Source organism: Chiloscyllium plagiosum, unplaced genomic scaffold, assembly GCF_037043375.1.
Source record: "Chiloscyllium plagiosum isolate Xiang-an unplaced genomic scaffold, Cpla_swu_hap1 HiC_scaffold_23, whole genome shotgun sequence".
Lineage (NCBI taxonomy): Eukaryota > Metazoa > Chordata > Chondrichthyes > Orectolobiformes > Hemiscylliidae > Chiloscyllium > Chiloscyllium plagiosum.
In genome coordinates, this window is record NW_028270161.1 from 47,621,025 (window position 1) to 47,640,616 (window position 19,592).

Below are 19,592 nucleotides of genomic sequence, written 5' to 3' on the forward strand. Positions count from 1 at the left end.
AAATGCTGTAACTTGACCAGCCTCTGCCAGCTCATTCCATAAATGTGCCACCCTTGGTGTGAAAATGTTGCCCCTTAGGTCCCTTTTAAATCTTGCCCCTCTCACCCAAAACCTATATTATCTAGTTTTGGACTCCCCCAGCCCCTGGAAAAGACCTTTTTGTTATTATATGTAAACAAAAACAAACTGCTGGAAGATCTAAGCAGGTCTGGCAACATCTGTGGAGAGAAATCAGAATTAATGTTTCAGGTCCAGTGACTCTTCTGCAGAATCCTTTTGACCCTGAAGTATTAACTCTTGATTTCTTTCCATAGATGCTGCCGGGGCTGCTGAGATTTTCCAGCAATTTGTGTTCTATTTATGATTTTCAATAGACAATAAGTGCAGGAGTAAGCCATTCTGCCCTTTGAGCCAGCACCACCATTCATTATGATCATGGCTGATCATCCTCAATCAGTATCCTGTTCCTGCCTTATCCCCATAATCCTTGATTCCACTATCCTTAAGAGCTCTATCCAACTCTTTCTTGAAAGTATCCAGAGGCTTGGCCTCCACAGCCTTCTGGGGCAGAGCATTCCATACACCCACCACTCTCTGGGTGAAGAAGTTTCTCCTCAACTCTGTTTTAAATGGCTTACCCCTTATTTTTAAATTGTGTCCTCTTGTTCGGGACTCACCATCAGCAGAAACATGCTTCTTGCCTCCAGAGTGTCCAATCCTTTAATAATCTTATACGTCTCAATCCTCAGCCTTCTAAACTCAAGCGTATAAAGCCCAGTCGCTCCAATCTTTCAGCATAAGATAGTCCCGCCATTCTGGGAATTGACCTACGCTGCACTCCCTCAATAGTCAGAATGTCTTTCCTCAAATTTGGAGACCCAAAACTGCGCACAGTATTCCAGGTGCGGTCTCACCAGGGCCCTGTACAACTGCAGAAGGACCTCTTTGCTTCTATACTCAATTCCTCTTGTTATGGAGGCCAGCATACTATTAGCTTTCTTCACTGCCTGCTGTACCTGCATGCTTGCTTTCATTGACTGATGTACAAGAACACCTAGATCTCGTTGTACTGCCCATTGTTTGTTTAATCTAAAAATTATTTCATGTTATTACACAACTCTGGAGCAGGTAGGACTTGAAGTGATGTCTTCTGTCTCAGAAATAGGGATGCCACCACTGCACCACAAGAACCCTAAACAATAGAGGGTTTGGTTGAAAATCTTGTGGAGCAAGGATTTCTTTCTCTCTCTGAAGGAGGTGAAGGTGGGCAGTACAGTGGTTAGGAGAAAGAGCGCTGGAGATCAGAATCAAAAAGTGTGGCAGTATCCAAGGAGCACGAGAGTCGACATTTCGAGCATGAGTTCTTCATCAGGAATATGGGGTGGGGGGTGCCTAAGGGGCTGAGAGATAAAATTGGAAGTGGGGGGGGGGGGAAAGGTGGCTAGAAATGTGATAGGTAGATGAAGGTGAGGGGGTGGTGATAATAGGTCAGAGTGGATGGTGGAATGGGTAGGTGGGAAAGAAGATAGGTAGTATAGTTCAAGAGGGCGGGGCAGAGTTGGAAGGTTGGATCTGGGATAAAGTGGAAGGAGGGGAGATGAGGAAACTGGTGAAATCGACATTGATTTCATGTGGTTGGAGGGCCCTAAGGGGGAAGATGAGACATTCTTCCTTCGGGTGTTGGGTGGCTGGGATTAGGTGGTGGAGGAGGCCAAGGACTTGCATGTCCTTGGCAGATGGGGAGAGGGGGAGGTGTTGAAGTGTTTGCCCACAGGGCGGTAGGGTTGTTTGCGTGTATCCTGGAGATGTTCTCTGAAACAATCAGCAAGTTGGCGTCCCGTCTGCCCAATGTAAAGCTCACCACATCGAGAGCAATGGACACAGTAGGTAAGGTGTTTAGAGGTGTAGGAAAATCTTTGCCAGATGTGGTTAGCACTGCTGCTTCACAGCGCCAAGGACCTGGGTTTGATTCCAGTCTTGGTGACTGTGTAAGTGTGCACATTCTCCCCATGTCGTCTTAAGTTTCCACTGGGTGCTTCAGTTTGCTTCCCCAGTCCAAAGATGTGCAGGTTAGGTGGATTAGCCTTATTAAGTCGCCTCGCAGAGTCCAGGGATGTGTAGGCAAGGTGGATTAGTCATGGTAAATATGGTGATATGGTGGGATGCTCTTCAGAGCATTGGTATAGATTTGATGGGCCAAATGGCCTCTTCCTGCACTGTAGGGATTCTATGATTTGTGGAAGTTTTTTTACCATAAAGGTCTGTTGATGTTGGTTCATTAAGCATATTCAAGGCTGAGATAGACAATTACCTTAATGATTAGAAATTTGAGAGGCTATAGGGAAAAGGCATGAAAGTGGAGTTAAGAATTATTGATTTGCTATGATCTTATTGAATGGCAGAGATGACTTGATGGGCTGAATGGTCTATTTCTGCTCCTATGTCTTATGGTCAAATGTGCCAAAGCGCAGCAATCCATCTGTTGACATCTTGATTATTAAACTAAAACAATATTTGCACCTTTTGTGACATTTTGGTTTCTGCATATACAAAATAAGGAAATTCAGACAATGTTTTACTGGTTTGAATTAATATTAATAGTTTATTGTATTTTCCTTCACATGTTTCCAGATTTAAGGCTGCCTCAAATAAGACAACACAAAAGGAAAAGTTATAAAAAGTGTTAATTTCAAATGTTACAACTTTTACAATTTTAAGTAATTCATGAACTGAAAGCATAAGTCTCCACACATAAACAGTAAACTTTTTGTTAACCGGCACAATGAGACCATGAGTGTACCAAATTATCAAATATTCTGGTTGATCACACACTAGGTAATAGAAATGTAATGCAGGCGGGTATACACGTCACTGTTATACTTTATTTACAGCATAATAAAAGTTTGCCTCAAACAAAACCTACCAACGGAGAACCTTCAGACCCATACCCTCAACTGACCAGTCGGATATCACGAAGATCACGATAAAGCAGTAAACTTGTGTATTTCAGGCATATAGCTTTTGCTGGATAAAACAAAGTTTTCTGTAATTGTATATTTTTGGGTTTGCAAAGGGGTTGATTGATAACTTCTGCAATGAGTTTAGTTAGTATGAACGTCGAACAACTCTATGAAAATCACAAAGATCATATGTGGGCTGCTGATCAATTTGCACATTGATAATGGTCATGTTTTGTTGGTAAAACACAGAATCCCAATGTGTGTTATGAAGGAAAACTGAGTATTGTGGGGAGGAGGAAGAGAAATAGCAAATTCCATAAATTTCTATAAATTGGAAGTTTTGACACATTTTAACATTTGTGAAGATGCTTTGAAGCTGGGAAAGAGTTGAAATTAGTAATGAAATTGGAATAGTAAAGGTTTGGTGCAGATATTTACAAGATGATCAAGAAAATGTACTAGTGTGTGGTTTCCTAAAATCAGTACTACTCTTGAACTACCCTGAAAAAATGATGGTTGTTATTAGATTAGATTCCCTACAGTGTAGAAACAGGCCCTTCGGTCCAATAAGTCCACACCGACCCTCCAAAGAGTAACCCACCCAGATCAGTTTCCCTCTGACTAATGCACCTAACACTATGGGCAATTTAGCATGGCCAATTCACCTGACCTGCACATCTTTGGATTGTGGGAGGAAACTGGAGCATCCGGAGGAAACCCACGCAGACACGGGGAGAATGTGCAAACTCACACAGACAGTCGCCCAAAGCTGGAATCAAACCCGGGTCCCTGGCACTGTGAGGCAGCAGTGCTAACCATTGAGCCACTGTACTGCCTAATTGATATGTAAGTTGTTGTTAATAAATGATTTAATCGTTTTTTTTTGATTTTCCACATTTTATGTTGGTAGGGTCACTTTGATCAAAACGTAGACAAGACCTCATCTTCATGCCAATGATGGCCGAATGATCAGCATTCTCTTATGCTATCTAAAAGATGAAATATTTTTTGTGGCTGGAAAATGGATCAACCACCGTCACATACCTTTTGTTCTAGACCCAGTAATATCGTTACTCTCCCGCTCTGACTAGTCATGCTGGCATGACCCTCAGACTTGAATAGTTATTGCTGACCACTTAGTTATTCACTATTCATCTGTCTGGTCCACATAAAGCTCTATTAAGTCTTGCAGTTGTTTCCTAAAACTGCCCACTCTTCTAGGATTCTCCTGTTACGCAAAGATAACTTTTGGCATCTTTTATCCTCTGCAAACTGCCTTAAACACTGATTCCTCTGCTCACACTTCTAAGAAAAGAATAAATGTCAACTTCTTTGTCATTAAACTGCAGTCTCCCTTCCTCTCGCCAACCTGGCCAACCATCCTGTGGTGTTCTGCCCAGCCATATCTCTGAACTCTGTGTTCTCTAGTTTCTCTTTTGGTTCCTATCAAGCTTGTCTTGTCCATGAAACTTGCCTCCGGGCGTCTTGAGCCTTTTCTAACTAAACAGTTGATGCGAGAAATCTGAAACAAACATTGCGAGAGAAACTCAGTAAGTCTGACAGCATTTGTGGAGGGAGAAACAGAGTTAATGTTTTGAGATTCTCCAGCTTTCTGTCTTTGTTTCCCACTAAACTAGCTGATGGTGTTCAGTGCTCTCTCCTCAGTTTCTATGCCTCTGACCTTCAAAACTATTATCACACCAGTCTTCAAAAATCCAAGCTTTAATCTTTTTGTCATCCCTTGTGCTGACAGTCCCAGTTAAGCAACCAGCATTTTGATGTTAACATTCTACAGCTTATTTTAAAATTCCTCTATGGGCTTACTGGTCTTTATCTCTGTGAACTCCTCTAGCCCTACATTGCTGTGCATTACGTGGACTCCTCCTATTCTAGCCTCTTGTACATCCCTGGTTTTTAGACGTTTGTTGTGATTTTATGCACTTTGGGAGGCTTGTGGAACCAGTGGGCACTATTATTGGTGTACTCTTCCCAATTAAGTCGTAACATTTCCCCTGACATGATAACTTCAGAGACTGTATTTAGGATATTTTGGGCATTCTACCTTGAATACATTGAATTTTGGAGAACAGCATCACAATATTTCCAGAACTGCAGAGCTGAACTTATTTTAAAGCAGAAAATTAGAAGGCTTGAACATATAATACTAGTTTTAAAAAGTTAGAATATGAATTTCCTGCTGCAGATGAAATTACAGCTCCAGTGCAAGTAGGAATTTGAGGCATGATTCTGCCATGACCTCTCCTGTGTGACTGATACGTTTGGTTAAAGGCCAGTGCTGAGAGTTCATTCGCTTGTGTAGCTCAAACTGTATAGAATGCAATCTACCAGGTAAGTACAGCTAACTGAACTATGTAATTATTCCAATTGCATATATCTGTTCATGAACTTAAAATAGTGTGGTTTCAAAAGGGACTTGTCTGATTGATTGATTAACTTCTGAGTCGAGTTAGAGAAATTCAGTATCTCTCCTCTACTGCTTGCCTGTGTAAATGGTTCTTTTTGTAAATCCACTTAATAGATAAGCCTGTTTCCAAAGAAAATCTAACATTATTGATATTGTTTCTTTCAAATTGATGTGATATATATTCGAATACTAAGTGGCAATAGACCATGAAGTGTGTTACACAGGCTAAGTGCAGTCTGGCATAACTGTGCACACATGAACTGGTGTAACTGGCTTTTTATGATGTAAACGAGGCTTGATTTTAAGAGACACTAATCTGAAAGAGTAGGGTAATGTTTGCAGTTTTCTATTGTGGCAATATGAACCTACAAATATAAAAAGGATACTGATTTTTCCTTGTTGGGATATTTTCTAACCTCGCTCTAAATCTTTTGGCCTTTGTCTTAAGAGAGATCTTACAGAGCAGACGGCGATATAGAATAAAAAACAAAAGAACTGCAGATGCTGTAAATCTGAAACAAAAACAGAAGTTGCTGGAAAAGCTCAGCAGGTCTGGCAGCATCTGTGATGAGTAATGTTTCAGGTCTGGTGAGGAAGGATCACTGGGCATGAAATGTTAACTCTGATTTCTCTTCACATGCTGCCAGACCAGCTGAACTTTTCCAGCAACTTCCATTTTGTTTGTGTGGGAGATAGTGAGATGTCTAATAGGTGGTTGGAGAAAGAGAGTGTGTGTGTCTATGTGTGCATGCGTTTGCACAGTGTTGGAAGAATGAGTTGGTGACATGGGAATGCAGAGGTTGTTGGGCTAGAGAAGATGAGAGATGCTGAGGAGCAAGAGCATAAAGTGATTTAAATTTAAAGTACTGGGGTCTGGGAACGTTAGTGAGGATGGAATGACGGGTGAACAAGTGAGAACAAGAACAGAGCAAGTTCTGTTTATTGAGGCAACCGAATGGTCGTGAGTCATAGCAACACAGGAGCAGGAGTAGGCTGTTTGAATCTGAGCCTGTTCCATCGTTTAATTAAAGTCATGGCTGATTTGATTCTAGTCTCAGTTCCACTTTCCTGTTTGCACCCCATACTCTTGACTCTGATATCCAACAAAAATTTACTTAACCCAAACTTGAATCAATTGAAAAACCCAGCCAACACTTCTTAAGAGAATTCAACATTCTAAGGGGATAATAGATAAAGGGAGCAAGTCAAATAGTCAAGGCAGACAAGACCTTGGCAGAGAACGAAGTAAGACTGATAAATTGCATTTTTTTCAATGCAGGAGGCATGACAAGTAAGGGCATGATTGGGAACATGGGACTGGGATATAATAGCTATTCAGGAACGTGGCTCAGGGATGGACAGGACTGACAGCTTAATATTCTGGGATATTGATGCTATAGGAAGGATAGAAAGGAAGAAAAGAGAGGCGGAGTAATGGTGTTTTTGGTTAGGGATAACACTACAGCTATACTTAGGGAGGATATTCCTGGGATCTCATTTCAGTGAAGTTAGATGTGTGGAACTGAGAAATAAGAAAAGGATGATCACATTGTTGGAATTGTTTTATAGACTGCCCAGTAGTCAGTGGGAAATTGAGGAGCAAATAAGTAAGGAAATCTCTGTAAATATGGTAGGGGATTGTAACTTTCCAAATATAGACTGGGACTATCATAGTGTTAAGGACTTGGATGGGGACAAATTTAAGTGTGTACAGGAAAACTTTCTTATTCAATATGTGGATTTACATTCTAGAAATGTAGCAATACTTGACCTTCTGTTGGAAAATAAGGAGGGTAAGTGTCAGTGGTGGAGCACTTTGAAGCAAGTGATCACAATTCTATTAGTTTTAAAATAGTTATGGAAAAGGATAGAACTAATCAAAAAGTTAAGGTCCCAAGTTGGAGTAAGGCAAATTTTGATGGTATTATTACAAGAACTTTGAAAAATTGATTTGGGGAGGCTTTTTGCCTCCGTAGCAGTTGGGAAGTAGGAGGCCTTTAAAAATGAGAATAACAACAGTTCAGAGACCGTATGTTCCTGTGAGTGTGAAGGGCAAGGCTGGTAGGTGTACGGAATGCTGAATGACTAGAGAAATTGGCTCAGGAAGAGGGTGGTGTGTTATGGAATGAGCTGCCAGAGGAACTGGTGGAGGCTGGTACAACTACAACATTTAAAAGAATCTGGATGGGTATATGAATAGGAAGTACTTAGAGAGATATGGGCCAAGTTCTGGCAAATGGGACTAGATTAATTTAGGATATCTGGTCAGATGGATGAGTTGGACAAAAGGGTCTGTTTTTGTGCTGTACATCTCTATGACGCTATAAAAAGGGGACATATATCAGATATTTGGGATCGAGAAGTATGAGTGGTAGAAGTATACTCGAGGGGAATCAGGAAGGCAAAAAGGGGACTGAGATAGCTTTGGCAAATAGAGTTAAGGAAAATCTAAAGAGATTCTACAAGTATATTAAGAGCAAAAGAGTAGGGAAAAAATAGAGTCCCTTAAAGATCATATATATCTATATATGTGGAACCACAGGAGATCGGTGATATACTAAACAAATATTTCACATCTCTATTTACTGTAGAGAAGGACACAGAAGCTAGGAAATTTGGGAAAATATACAGTGATGTCTTGAAAAGAGTTCATATTACATAAGAGGAGGCGTTTACGATTTTGGAGAAGAATTGTAGCTCTGGTTGTGGATCAGGTAAGTTTGCTCACTGAGCTGGTAGATTTGTTCTCAGACATTTCCATCACCATGTTTGGTAACATCATCAGTACCCCTCTGATGAAGCATTGGTGTTTTGTCTGGCCTGCTATTTATGTGTCTTTGTCTGTTGTGGTGGGTGATATCACTTCGTCTGTTTCTGAGAGGTTGGTAAATGGGGACCAAATTGATATGTTTGTTAATGGAGTTCCAGCTTGAATGCCAGGCCTCTAGGAATTCCTATGCATGACTTTGTTTAGCCTTTCCCAGGATGGACGTATTGTCCCAGTTGAACTGGTATCCCTCTTCCTCTGTATGAATTGATAACAGTGATAGTTGGTCATGTCTTTTGTTGGCTAGTTGGTGATCACATATCCTACCTGTTTGTCCAATGTAATGTTCGTTGCAGTCCTTGCAAGGTATTTTGTATATGACATTTGTTCAGCTGGTTGTTGGTATGGGGCCCTATAAATTCATCAGGAGCTGTTTCAGTGTGGTGTTAGGTTTGTGGGCTACCATGATGCCTAGGGGCTGGAGTAGTCCGGTCGTCATATCCAAGATGTCTTTGATATACAGCCAGAACTCCAATAACAAATGTATCGACTTGGACCCCATGTACCAATCTCTCAGAAACAGAACCGGAAGTGAACCGGAAATTTCGTGACAAAAAATTCTGTACACTAATGCAAATGACCATGAATGGACAAGGACACTAGAACGTGCCATCACCATTAAACAACAGCAGACCAAGACAAAGAAACGACTAGATCTACTAGAAAAACTGACCAAGCTCTCACACAGCAATAACACAGAACTCAGAGATTTGGATAAAGAACCTGTCTGACTGACCACTCACAGACACAGAAAAAGCCATCCTAGTATGAGGGATGAACTTCAACCACTGGGACATGGACAAAAAGGACTTCTGAGCAGCATTGGAATCTACCCTGAAAGACAACAGATTTACGGAAGAAACTCAGCAGGCCACCACACAGACAGTAGCACCAACACCAAGCATAAAGAAAGAATGGAACACCCTCAACCCACTGGGAAGGAAAGCCCTGGAAGGACTCAGAAAAGACAGAAATGCTGTAATCCTACCGGCAGACAAAGCACACATGACCGTCATCCTGAACAGAACACAATACATTGACAAAGCAAACACACTACTCGCAGATACCGGCAATGGACCTGACTCCACAACTAAAAAAACCACATTACAGCTCTCCTGAGGAAACTATACAAAGCAAGTGAAATTAACAAGACAGACTTCCAAAGATTGAAATCTGAAAGATCCAACACACCCCTTTTCTACAAAGGTACCTAAATAAGGGGCCCATAATCTCACTTCCTAGTGTACAGGCATACAGACTAGCAAAGGAACTGCAACGCAAACCGAAATGCCTCGTAGAAGACTCAACCCAATCCATCCACTCCACCCAGGAATTCCTTAACATCATCAAAGTCACCAAAGGTAGAGGACGACAAAGTCATGAAAGTCCTATTCACATCAATAAACATTTATCCTGGCCAAAGAGACACTGGTCTCACTGCTAGACGAACCAAGGAAACAAACACCTGACAGCACCAAATCCATCAGCAAGGACCACATCTTCAAACTAGTAGACCTCTGCCTCACAACCCACTTCAACTTCGATGACAAGATCTACAAACAAATCAACGGGACGCCTAGAGGATCGCCAATATCAGGGTGTTTAGCAGAAGCAGTTATGCACAGGTTAGAACAAACATCCCTTCCCATGATCCAGTCCAAGCTTTCGGTCCTCTGTGGATGACACCTTTGTCATCACAAAACATAACAAATTAGAAGAAACCCACAAATAACATCCTTACCGGTATAAAGCTCACCAAAGAGGAAGAGAACAACAACAGACTGCCTTTCCTAGATGTCACAGTAGAATGAAAAGCTAATGGAGAGCTGCAGGCTAGCGTCTACAGGAAAGCCACACACACGGACCAAATACTCAACTATTGGAGCAACCATCCCTACACACACAAATGGAGCTACATCAGGATATTATTTAAACGAGCCATAACACAGGAACACACAGGAACAGCAAGAAGCTGAGGAAAAACTAATAGACATATTCAGGAACAACGGGTACCCGAAAAGTGCAGTCCACAGATTCCTGCACAACAGACCTAAACAGGAAGACACAACGCTCCCAGAGACTCGAGCCACCCTGCCGTATGTCAAAGACATCTCTGAGACGACGACCAGACTACTCCGGCCCCTAGGCACCATGGTAGCCCACAAATCTACCAACATATTGAAACAGTGTGTCTCACTAACTTGATTCAGTTTTTTGAAAAGGTGACAAGATTGGTGAAGGCAGAGTGGCGGATATTGTCCACATGGACTGCAGCAAACAGTTTGCCCACAGTTCCACCTTGCAGACTGATTAGTATGATTAAATCATATGGGATCCAATGCAAGCTAGGCAATTGGATACAAAATTGGCTTGAAGGTAGAAAACAGAGAATGGTGGTAGAAGGTTGTGTTTCAGTCTCTGCCTGTGACCAGCAGAATGCCACAAGGATTGGTGTTGGGTCCATTGCTTTTCGTCATTTATATGCATGATTTGGATTTGAATATAGACTATATGGTTAGGAAGTTTGCAGATGTTGCCAAAATAGGTGGTGTGGTGGACCTCAGAGAAGATTATCTCAGATTACAGCGCGACCTTGATTAGATCAGCCACTGGGTCAAGGAATGGCAAATGGAGTTTTATTTAGATAAATGAGAGGTTTTACATTTTGGTAAGGCAAACCAGGGCAGGAGTTAAACAGTTAATACTAGGACCTTGGTGAGTGTTGCTGAACAAAGAGACCTAGGGGTGCAGGTGCACATTTTTTGGAAGTGGACTTGTAGGTATGCTGGGTGGTGAAGAAGAAATTTAGCATGCTCACCTTCATTGGTTGTTGCATTGAATATAGGAGTTGGGATGTCACGTTGCTGTGTAGGGAAATGGTGAGGCCACTTTTAGAATACTGCATACAATTCTGGTCATTCTTCTATAGAAAAGATTGCTGCAACCTCTCAAGTTTGACAAAGGTTTACAAGAATGTTGCTAGGACTGGAGGGTTTGTTATTGGGGAGATTGAATAGGCTGAGGCTTTTTTACCTGAAGCGTCGCAGGCTGAGAAGTGACCTTTTCTAGAGGGTTATAAAATCACAACGCCATGGATAGAATGAATATCTAAGGTCTTTTCCTAAAGTTGGGGTGTCCAAAATTAGAGAGGTAAGATTTTAACAAGGGCCTGCGGGGTAACGTTTTCACGCACAGGATGGTGTGTGAATGGTGCAATTATAACAATTGAAAGGCATCTGGATGCAAATAAGTCATATTGGGATATATGGTCAGCGCAGATGAGTTCGACTGAAGGGTTTCTATACTGTATGAGCCTATAACTCTCTCGAAGAGGAAAAAAAAATTATCTTCCTCATTATCATACTCTGAAGAATATGTCCCTTGGTTTCATTCTCTTCCATCAGAGGAAACATCATCTGGTTATTCATCTTATCCAATCATATTTGCTATATATTTTAATAAGATCACCCTTTTATTCTTCTAAATTTCAATGGGTACAGACCTAAACTCTTAAATCTGTCTTCAAAATTTAACCCTTCATTCTAGGAATGAGCTGTGTGAACCTTCCGTGTATTACTTTTAAAGTAGGTTTCTTTTCCAAATAAGGAGACCAAGAGTATACATACTTCAAATATCACCTCACCCTGCTACAATAGAACATCCTATTTTTGTATTCCATTCCCCTTGCAATTATCTATAATATTCCATTTGCCTTCTTAATTACTTTGTGAACCTGCAGACTAACATTTTTGTGATTCATGTCCCTGGACATCAAATCCCTCTGTACCATCGTGCTCTGTAGTCTTTCCATTTAAATCATATATGGCTTTTCTATTCTTCCTTATTATCCTGCCAAAGTGGACATAAAACATAGGAGCAGTTTAGGCCAGTCTGCTCCGCCATTTGATTGTGGCTAATATGTCTCTCAGGCTTATTCTTCTGCCTCCTGCCCATAACTTTTGATACCCTTGCTAACTCTGTCTTAAATGTACTTAATGACTTGGGCTCCATAGTCTTCTGCAGCTATAAGTTCCACAGATTCACCCCCTCTCACTGAAAACATGCCACCTTCCCTCAGTTCTAAAGAATTATCCCTTCACTCTGAGACTGTGCCCACAGGTCCTAGTCTTTCCCTCTAATGGAAACATCTTCTCCACGTCCACTCTATCCAGATCTCTAAGTATTCTGTAAATCTCAATGAGATCCCCTCTCATCCTTCTAATTCCGAGTACGTCCCAGAGTCCTCAATTGCTCCTTCTATGACAAGCACTTCATCCCTAGGATTATTCTTAAAAATCTTCTCTGGATCCCACCAAAGCCAGTATATCTTTTCTTAGATATAGGGCTCACAATATTCCAGATGCAGTCTGACCAGAGCCTTGTATTGCATCAACAGTACATCCCTGCTCTTGTATTCTATCATTCTCAAATTGAATGCTAATATTGCATTTGCTTTTCTAACTGCCAATTGAACCTGCATGTTAACCTTCAGAAATTTCTGAACTAAGTCCTTTTGTATTTCAGAATTCTGATATCTTTCTCCATTTAGAAAATAGTCTAGGCCTTCATTCATCTTAATAAAGTTCATAACCTCAGTTCATAACCTAGCCTGTCCAGGTCATTCCCACCTCCTTGGTACTACCTGTCCCTCCACCTATCTTTTGTGTTATCTGTATTCTAGCCCCAATGCCCTCAATTTCTACATCAAGATTGTTAACACATGATTTGAATAGTTGTGGTCGCAACACTGATCCTTCCGGAACTCCACTAGTAACTGGCTGCTATCCTGAAAAAAAGACCCCTTTGTCCCCACAGCCGGTTTTTGCCAGTCAACCAATTCACTATCCTTGCTGATACCTTGCCCCTAACACCATAAGCTCTTATTTAGCAGCCTCCTGTGTGACACCTTGTCAGAGGCCTTCTGAAAATCCAAATAGATCATGTCCACTGGCTCTCCTTTGTCTGACTTGCTTGTTACCACCTTAAAGAATTTCAGCAGATTTGTTAGGCATGATCTCCCCTTGACAAAGCCATGCTGATTCAAATGTTTACATTTATCCATGTTGTACTCTATTTACCAAATATTTACCTATTCACTCAACTTTTGTCCATATCCCTATGCAAACTTTACTTCCTCTTGACAACTGTGTGTATACGTACAGTTATATATCTCTTCATCTGACTCTTCAAAAATTAATCACTGTGACTGCATTGCCTGAAGCTGGCTTGAATTATTTGCTTGGGAATGCAAAGTAAACCAAAGGGTTCACATTGCTACATCTCTTTTTAAATATTCCTAAAACTTGTGTGACCAATACTTCTCAGATTTAAGTAGTTGATGATCTTTATTTGAAAATAATTGGCTGCCATATATATGATTGAAAAAAGTATTATCTTTGTTAGAAACTAGCTTTGTTCCTCTGTCAAGGCTTTCAGGTAACCATGACATTTGAAATGTTTCATACTGAGTTAATCTTCAGATTCTTTTTTTATTGGTTTTGCCACATCATGTGGGTGGCACGGTGGCACAGTGGTTAGCACTGCTGCCTCACAGCGCCAGAGACCCGGGTTCAATTCCTGCCTCAGGCAACTGTCTGTCTGGAGTTTGCACATTCTCCCCGTGTCTGCGTGGGTTTCCTCCAGGTGCTCCAGTTATCTCCCACAGTGCAAAAATATGCAGGTTAGGTGAATTGGTCATGCTAAATTGTCCATAGTGTTAGGTGATGGGGTAAATGTAGGGGAATGGGTCTGAGTGGGTTGCTCTTCAGAGGGTCGGTGTGGACTTGTTGGGCCAAAGGGCCTGTTTCCACACAGTAAGTAATCTAATCATATATCTGACTGGAAGTTGGCAGTATACGTCCTTGTTTTGACTCTGCTGTTTCTGTGGCGTAGATTGGGATCTGATTGGAAAGAGGGAATAACCTTCATTAGCCAAGAGATGTCTGATTTGAAAGTTTGATTTTTAGGTTTTACTATACTACATTCTGTGAACATGGATTATTTGCTTGTTATTTGTTAATAAAGTATGACTTCAGATGAAAAAGTAACAACATGTGTTTTAACCATTTTGATTTGATCCAGAATAGCAAATTTATTATGTCTACTGTAGTGTTGATCATATATTTGAATAACTACATTGATTCTGCTCCTATCTTTATGAAATGTAATTATTACTGTGCTTTTAAAAGCTTAATATACTTTTGGTATGTTATGTGCTGATTATCCATTCTGCGATGACTGCAAGACTACATAAAACTCAAGATTATTTATTTTGTTTTGCAGAATTCTTTGATGCTGTCCCTATAAGTTAACCACATTTGATCAGTATGACATTCAAGTTGGTGTTGCTAAGGCATGGTGAAGGTGCGTGGAATAAAGAAAACCGATTTTGCAGTTGGGTTGATCAAAGGTTGACTCCCAATGGTATAAAAGAAGCTCAAACCTGTGGAAAGGTCCTAAAAGAAGCCGGATTTGAATTTGATCTTGTGTTTACCTCTATTTTGAGCCGATCCATAGAAACTTCATGGCTAGTTCTGCAGGAGATGGAGCAAGAATGGGTGCAAACTGAGAGCTCTTGGCGACTTAATGAGCGCCACTATGGGGCATTAATTGGTCTTAATCGGGCAGAGTTGGCCTCAATTCATGGAGAAGAGAAAGTTAAGCTTTGGAGAAGAAGTTATGATATCACTCCACCTCCTATTGATGAATCTCATTCGTACTTCCACGAAATTTACAATGATCGAAGATACAATTATTGTGATGTTGCAAAAGAAAAACTACCGAAAGCTGAGAGTTTGAAGGAGGTTCTTGATAGACTGCTGCCATATTGGTATGATGTAATTGTGCCAGAAATAAAAAAAGGGAAATGCATTCTAATATCAGCGCATGGAAACAGTGCCAGGGCTCTTCTTAAACATCTAGAAGGTAAACTAATATATCTATGGAATTTTTAAAATTTCCTTGCATTATGATTTAAAAGTTGTTATAACGTGTTGTGTTTTGCCATGAAATGTTGAAATAGACAGTTAAATTCTTGACATCCATTTCCACTAGGTCTTTTTTATTTAGTAGGTTTACAGATTACAGAATTACATGGATTACAGAAAGAGTAAAAACGTGTGGTGCTGGAAAAGCGCAGCCAGTCAGGCAGCATCTGAGGAGCAGGAGACTTTTTGAGCATTAGTTCTTCATCAGGAATGTGGGGGTGGGTGTGGTAAGGGGGCTGAGAGATAAATGGGAGGGAGATGGGGCTGGGGGAAGGTAGCTGAGAATGCAATAGGTAGGTAAAGGGTGATAGGGTGGAACAGATAGGTGGGAAGGAAGATGAACAGGTAGGACAGTTCAAGAGGGTGGTGCCAAGTTGGAGGGTTGGATCTGAGATAAGGTGAGGGGAGTTGAGGAAAATGGTGAAATCAACATTGATCCCGTGCGGTTGGAGGTGAATGATGAGGTGTTCTTCCTCTAGGCATCAGATGGCTAGAATGTGGCAGTGGAGGAGGCCCAGGACTTGTGTGTCCTTGGCAGAGTAGGAAGGGGAGTTGAAGTGTTCGGCCACAGGGCGGTAGGGTTTTTTTGTGTGTCCCAGACATGTTCTCTGAAATGTTCCGCAAGTTAGCATCCTGCCTCCCCAGTGTAGAGAAGACTACTTTGAGAGCAATGGATACAGTAGGTGATGTATGGAGGTGCAGGAGAATCTGTCCGATGTGGAAGGATAGTTTGTGACCTTGGATGGAGGTGAGGGGGGAGATGTGGACACAGGTTTTATACTTCTTGCGGTGGCAGGGGAAGGCGCCAGGAGTAGCAGGTGGGTTGGTGGGAGGGTGTGGACCTAACAAGGGAGTCACGGAGGGAATGGTCTCTGCGGAACGTAGAAAGGGGTGGGGAGGGAAGTATATCTCTGGCGGTGGGATCTTTTTGCAGGTGGCAGAAATGGCGGAGGATTATTTGTTGTATCCAGAGGTTGGTAGGGTAGAAGGTGAGGGGGTTTCTGTTCTTGTTGCGATTTGGAGGGGTGGGGTTCAAGGGCGGAGGTGCGGGAAGTGGAGGCGATGCATTAGAGGGTATTGTTGACCACATTGGAGGGGAAATTGCAGTCCTTGAAGAAGGAGACTTATAACCTTGCAGAAAGAGTAGTTGGGGTGCTCTTTCACAGCAGCTGTCTGGGACGCAGAGGAGTACAGGGGAAAGATAAAGCTGTGGATTGGATAGGTCATTAATTTTGCTGAGCAATTTGGGGAAATTCTGTGTCCATGAAAAAGCCAATAAAGCTATAAATAAATCATGTAGCAATATACTCGACAATTGTTTAGAGGTTTTAATGTATTGATTTTTATCACCGTTGTGCAGACACCCTTATGTTGGTTCAGTTCCCTAAATAGGTTTTGATAGTACTGTTGTTGCTGGAGATCTCCCTATGTCCACAACAACTTGGCTTCTGTAACTCAGGAATGCCCAAATTATCTTCAGTGGAGGAAAAAGAGCACAAGTCGTTGACTGGAAACAAATGATGGCTGAAAATGCTTTCAAGAATTAATTTTAAGTATTTGATTGGCACAACGTTCTCTTTTCCTTTTTATTTATTGGCAGATTCTCTGGCACAGACTTTGAGGTTTGCTTGCTATCTTTTAAAGTTTACCCAGTGGAATTTCTCCCATTTTAAACGAGCAGTGCCTGCTATCATAATTATAATTATACCTATCATACTTGCTGGGACTGTTCTCTAGAAAGAGAAGTTTGAAGGATATCCTGTAGATCTCCTCAAGATTATGAATAGGCTTGATAGATAGACCTGTTTTCCACTTTTGAATATCAACTCCATGGTCATAATTTAAAGTAGTCCCTTGTAAATCCAAATAAGGAAGTCAGAAGAAATTTTATTTTTGAACTGTCATTAGGAATGCTTGAGCTTTGCAGAAGATGCATTTAAGGGGAAGCTGGATGAATATGAGAGAAAAAAGAAAGAATATTATGCTGATAACATTAGAAAATGAGGGTTTTCCTTTTCCTTATTCATTAGTGGGATGTGGGTGTCACTGGCTGGCTAGCATTTTATTGCCCATCCCTAGTTGCCATTGAGAAGGTGGTGGTGTACTGCTTTCTTGAACTACTGCAGTCTATCTGCTATGGGTTGACTCACAATGCCATTAGGGAGGGAATTCCAGGATTTTGACCCTGCAACAGACCAGTGATACATATTCAAGTCAGAATGGTGAGTGACTTGGAGGGGAACTTTAAGGTTGTGGTGTCCCCATGTATCTGGTGCCCTTGTCCTTCTAGATGGAAATGTTTGCGGGCTTGGAAGGTGCTGTCTGAGGATCTTTGGTGAATTTCTGAACACATCTTGGAGCATCCAATTCCTCCAACACACAAGTCTTGGAGGAATTGGATGCTTGTGAATGTTATGCCAATCAAGAGGGCGGCTATATCCTGGATGGCGTAAAGCTTCTTGAGTGTTGTTGGGCTGCCGTTATCCAGGCAAATCAGGAGTGTTCCATCACACTCCTGACTTGTGCCTTGTAGATGGCAGACAGGCTTTGACCAGTCAGGAGGTGAGTTACTCACCACAGTATTCCTAGCTTTTGGCATGCTCTTGTAGCCACTGTTTATGTTGAGTCCAGTCGAGTTTCTGGTCAATGGTAACCCTCAGGATGTTGATAGCGAAGGATTCAATGATGGTCACAATGTTGAATGCTAAGGGGCAGTGGTTAGATTGTCTTTTATTTGTGATGGTCACAGCCTAGCGTTTGTGTGGCGTGAACATTACTTGCCACTTGTCAGCCCAAGCCTGGATATTGTTCAGATCTTGTTGCTTTGAAATTGGACGACTTCAGTATCTGAGGAATTGCGAATCATGCTGAACATTGTGCAATCATTGGCAAACATCCCCACTTCTAACCTTATGATGGAGAGAAGGTAATTGATGAAGCAGCTGAAGATGGTTGGGTCGAGGACACTACACTGAGGAACCCTCCAGAGATGTCCTGGAGCTGAGCTGACTGACCTCCAAAAACCACTATCATCTTCCTATGTGAGAGGTATGACTCCAACCGTCACCCCTGATGTCCATTAATTCCAATTTTGCTAGGGCACTTGATGTCACACTGTCGAATACAGGTTAGATGTCAAGGGCTATCACGCTCACCTCACCCCTGGAATTCAGATCTTTTGACCATGTTTGGACCAAGGCTATAATGAGATAGAGTTGAGTGGCTCTGGTGGGACTCGAACTGGGTGTCACTGATCAGGTTATTGCTGAGTTGCTTGAAAGCACTTTTGATTACACCTTCCATCACTTTACTGATGATCGGGAGTAGGCTGATGAGTGGTAATTGGCTGGATTGGACTTGTTCTGCTTTTTATGTACAGGACACACTTGGCCAGTTTTCCATATTATTGGGTAGATACCAGTTTTGTAACTGTACCAGAACAGCTTGGCTAGGGGAGTGACATGTTCTAGAGTACGTCTCAGTACTATTGCTGGAATAGTGTCAGGGCCCTTTGTCTTTGCAGCATCCAGTGTCTCTAACCGTTTCTTGATATCGTGTGGGAGGAAAGAAGCTCAACAAAACAAATCAAGTAGAAATATTACCAGTTCACAGTAATGAAAATCAAAATACAAATTGTGCTCCTTTCCCAATTTTTTTTCCTGTTCAATACCAGAACACAATCTCACAGTTGCCGGTATCACCCATGTGGTCTTTGATTAGGTACAAGTCCCACAGCCTGTTGTAAGTTGGTCAGACATCAGGTAAAAGGCTTAGTCTAGATCTGCCAGTGCTGAACACGTACATTCCACTGGTGTCACTGAATCTATTTCTGATTTTTCTTTTCCCTCTCTGGTTTGGGGACATAAAGCAACTGCAGTACCATTGCAGTGCTGAAGGCCAATATTTATCATGTCCAGCTTTGTATTGCATCATTTATTTTCTGGTTTATAAAGGCTGTCTGGTTTGTTGGAATCCTTATCTTAAAATGTGTTTTTTGAACCTCTAATCTGTTAAAAGTATACATTGTACAAAGGATATGCCATAGAGCTTGTGTTACAGATAGATTGAAATGAACTTTGTGACATTTAGAAATGGAAGAACATCCGAGGCCATATTTGCAACTACTTGCTTTATTAATAGGTTGCAGTTTGCAGAAGTACTGCAATTAACCTGTTGGTATGAGATAATCCCATAAATCTAATCCTCCATTCAATCTAGGACTTTTTTAAAAAAAAAGCTTTTCTTTAAATAGAATTCTTTAAATTGTATAATTTGTTAAAACCTTAAGCTGGTTGTCCATAGTGCCACTTTGGCAGCACTGTCCCCTCTTTTTAGTCGTAAAATTGTAGGCCAATGCTTCAAAATGAATGTGACCTTATACTGTATTTCTATCC

General features: G+C 41.4%; 1 protein-coding gene across 7 annotated transcripts in view; it reads left to right on the forward strand.

Moving 5' to 3' along the window:
* bpgm (2,3-bisphosphoglycerate mutase) overlaps positions 1–19,592 on the forward strand; it is a 74,992-nt gene that overhangs the window by 459 nt on the left and 54,941 nt on the right. For 2 of the 7 annotated variants that reach the window (XR_015761169.1, XM_087999635.1), the window contains exons 2-4: positions 5,164–5,309; positions 7,977–8,099; positions 14,495–15,136. Coding sequence is in view for 6 of the 7 variants with exons in the window: in XM_087999635.1 (XP_087855761.1) it covers positions 14,539–15,136 (598 nt within the window). In the remaining variant the exon portion in view is untranslated. Of the gene's footprint in view, positions 1–1,603; positions 1,888–5,163; positions 5,310–7,976; positions 8,100–14,494; positions 15,137–19,592 lie in introns of those variants that run through there. The other 5 variants (XM_087999636.1, XM_087999637.1, XM_043713564.2 and 2 more) reach the window with 5 other exon arrangements.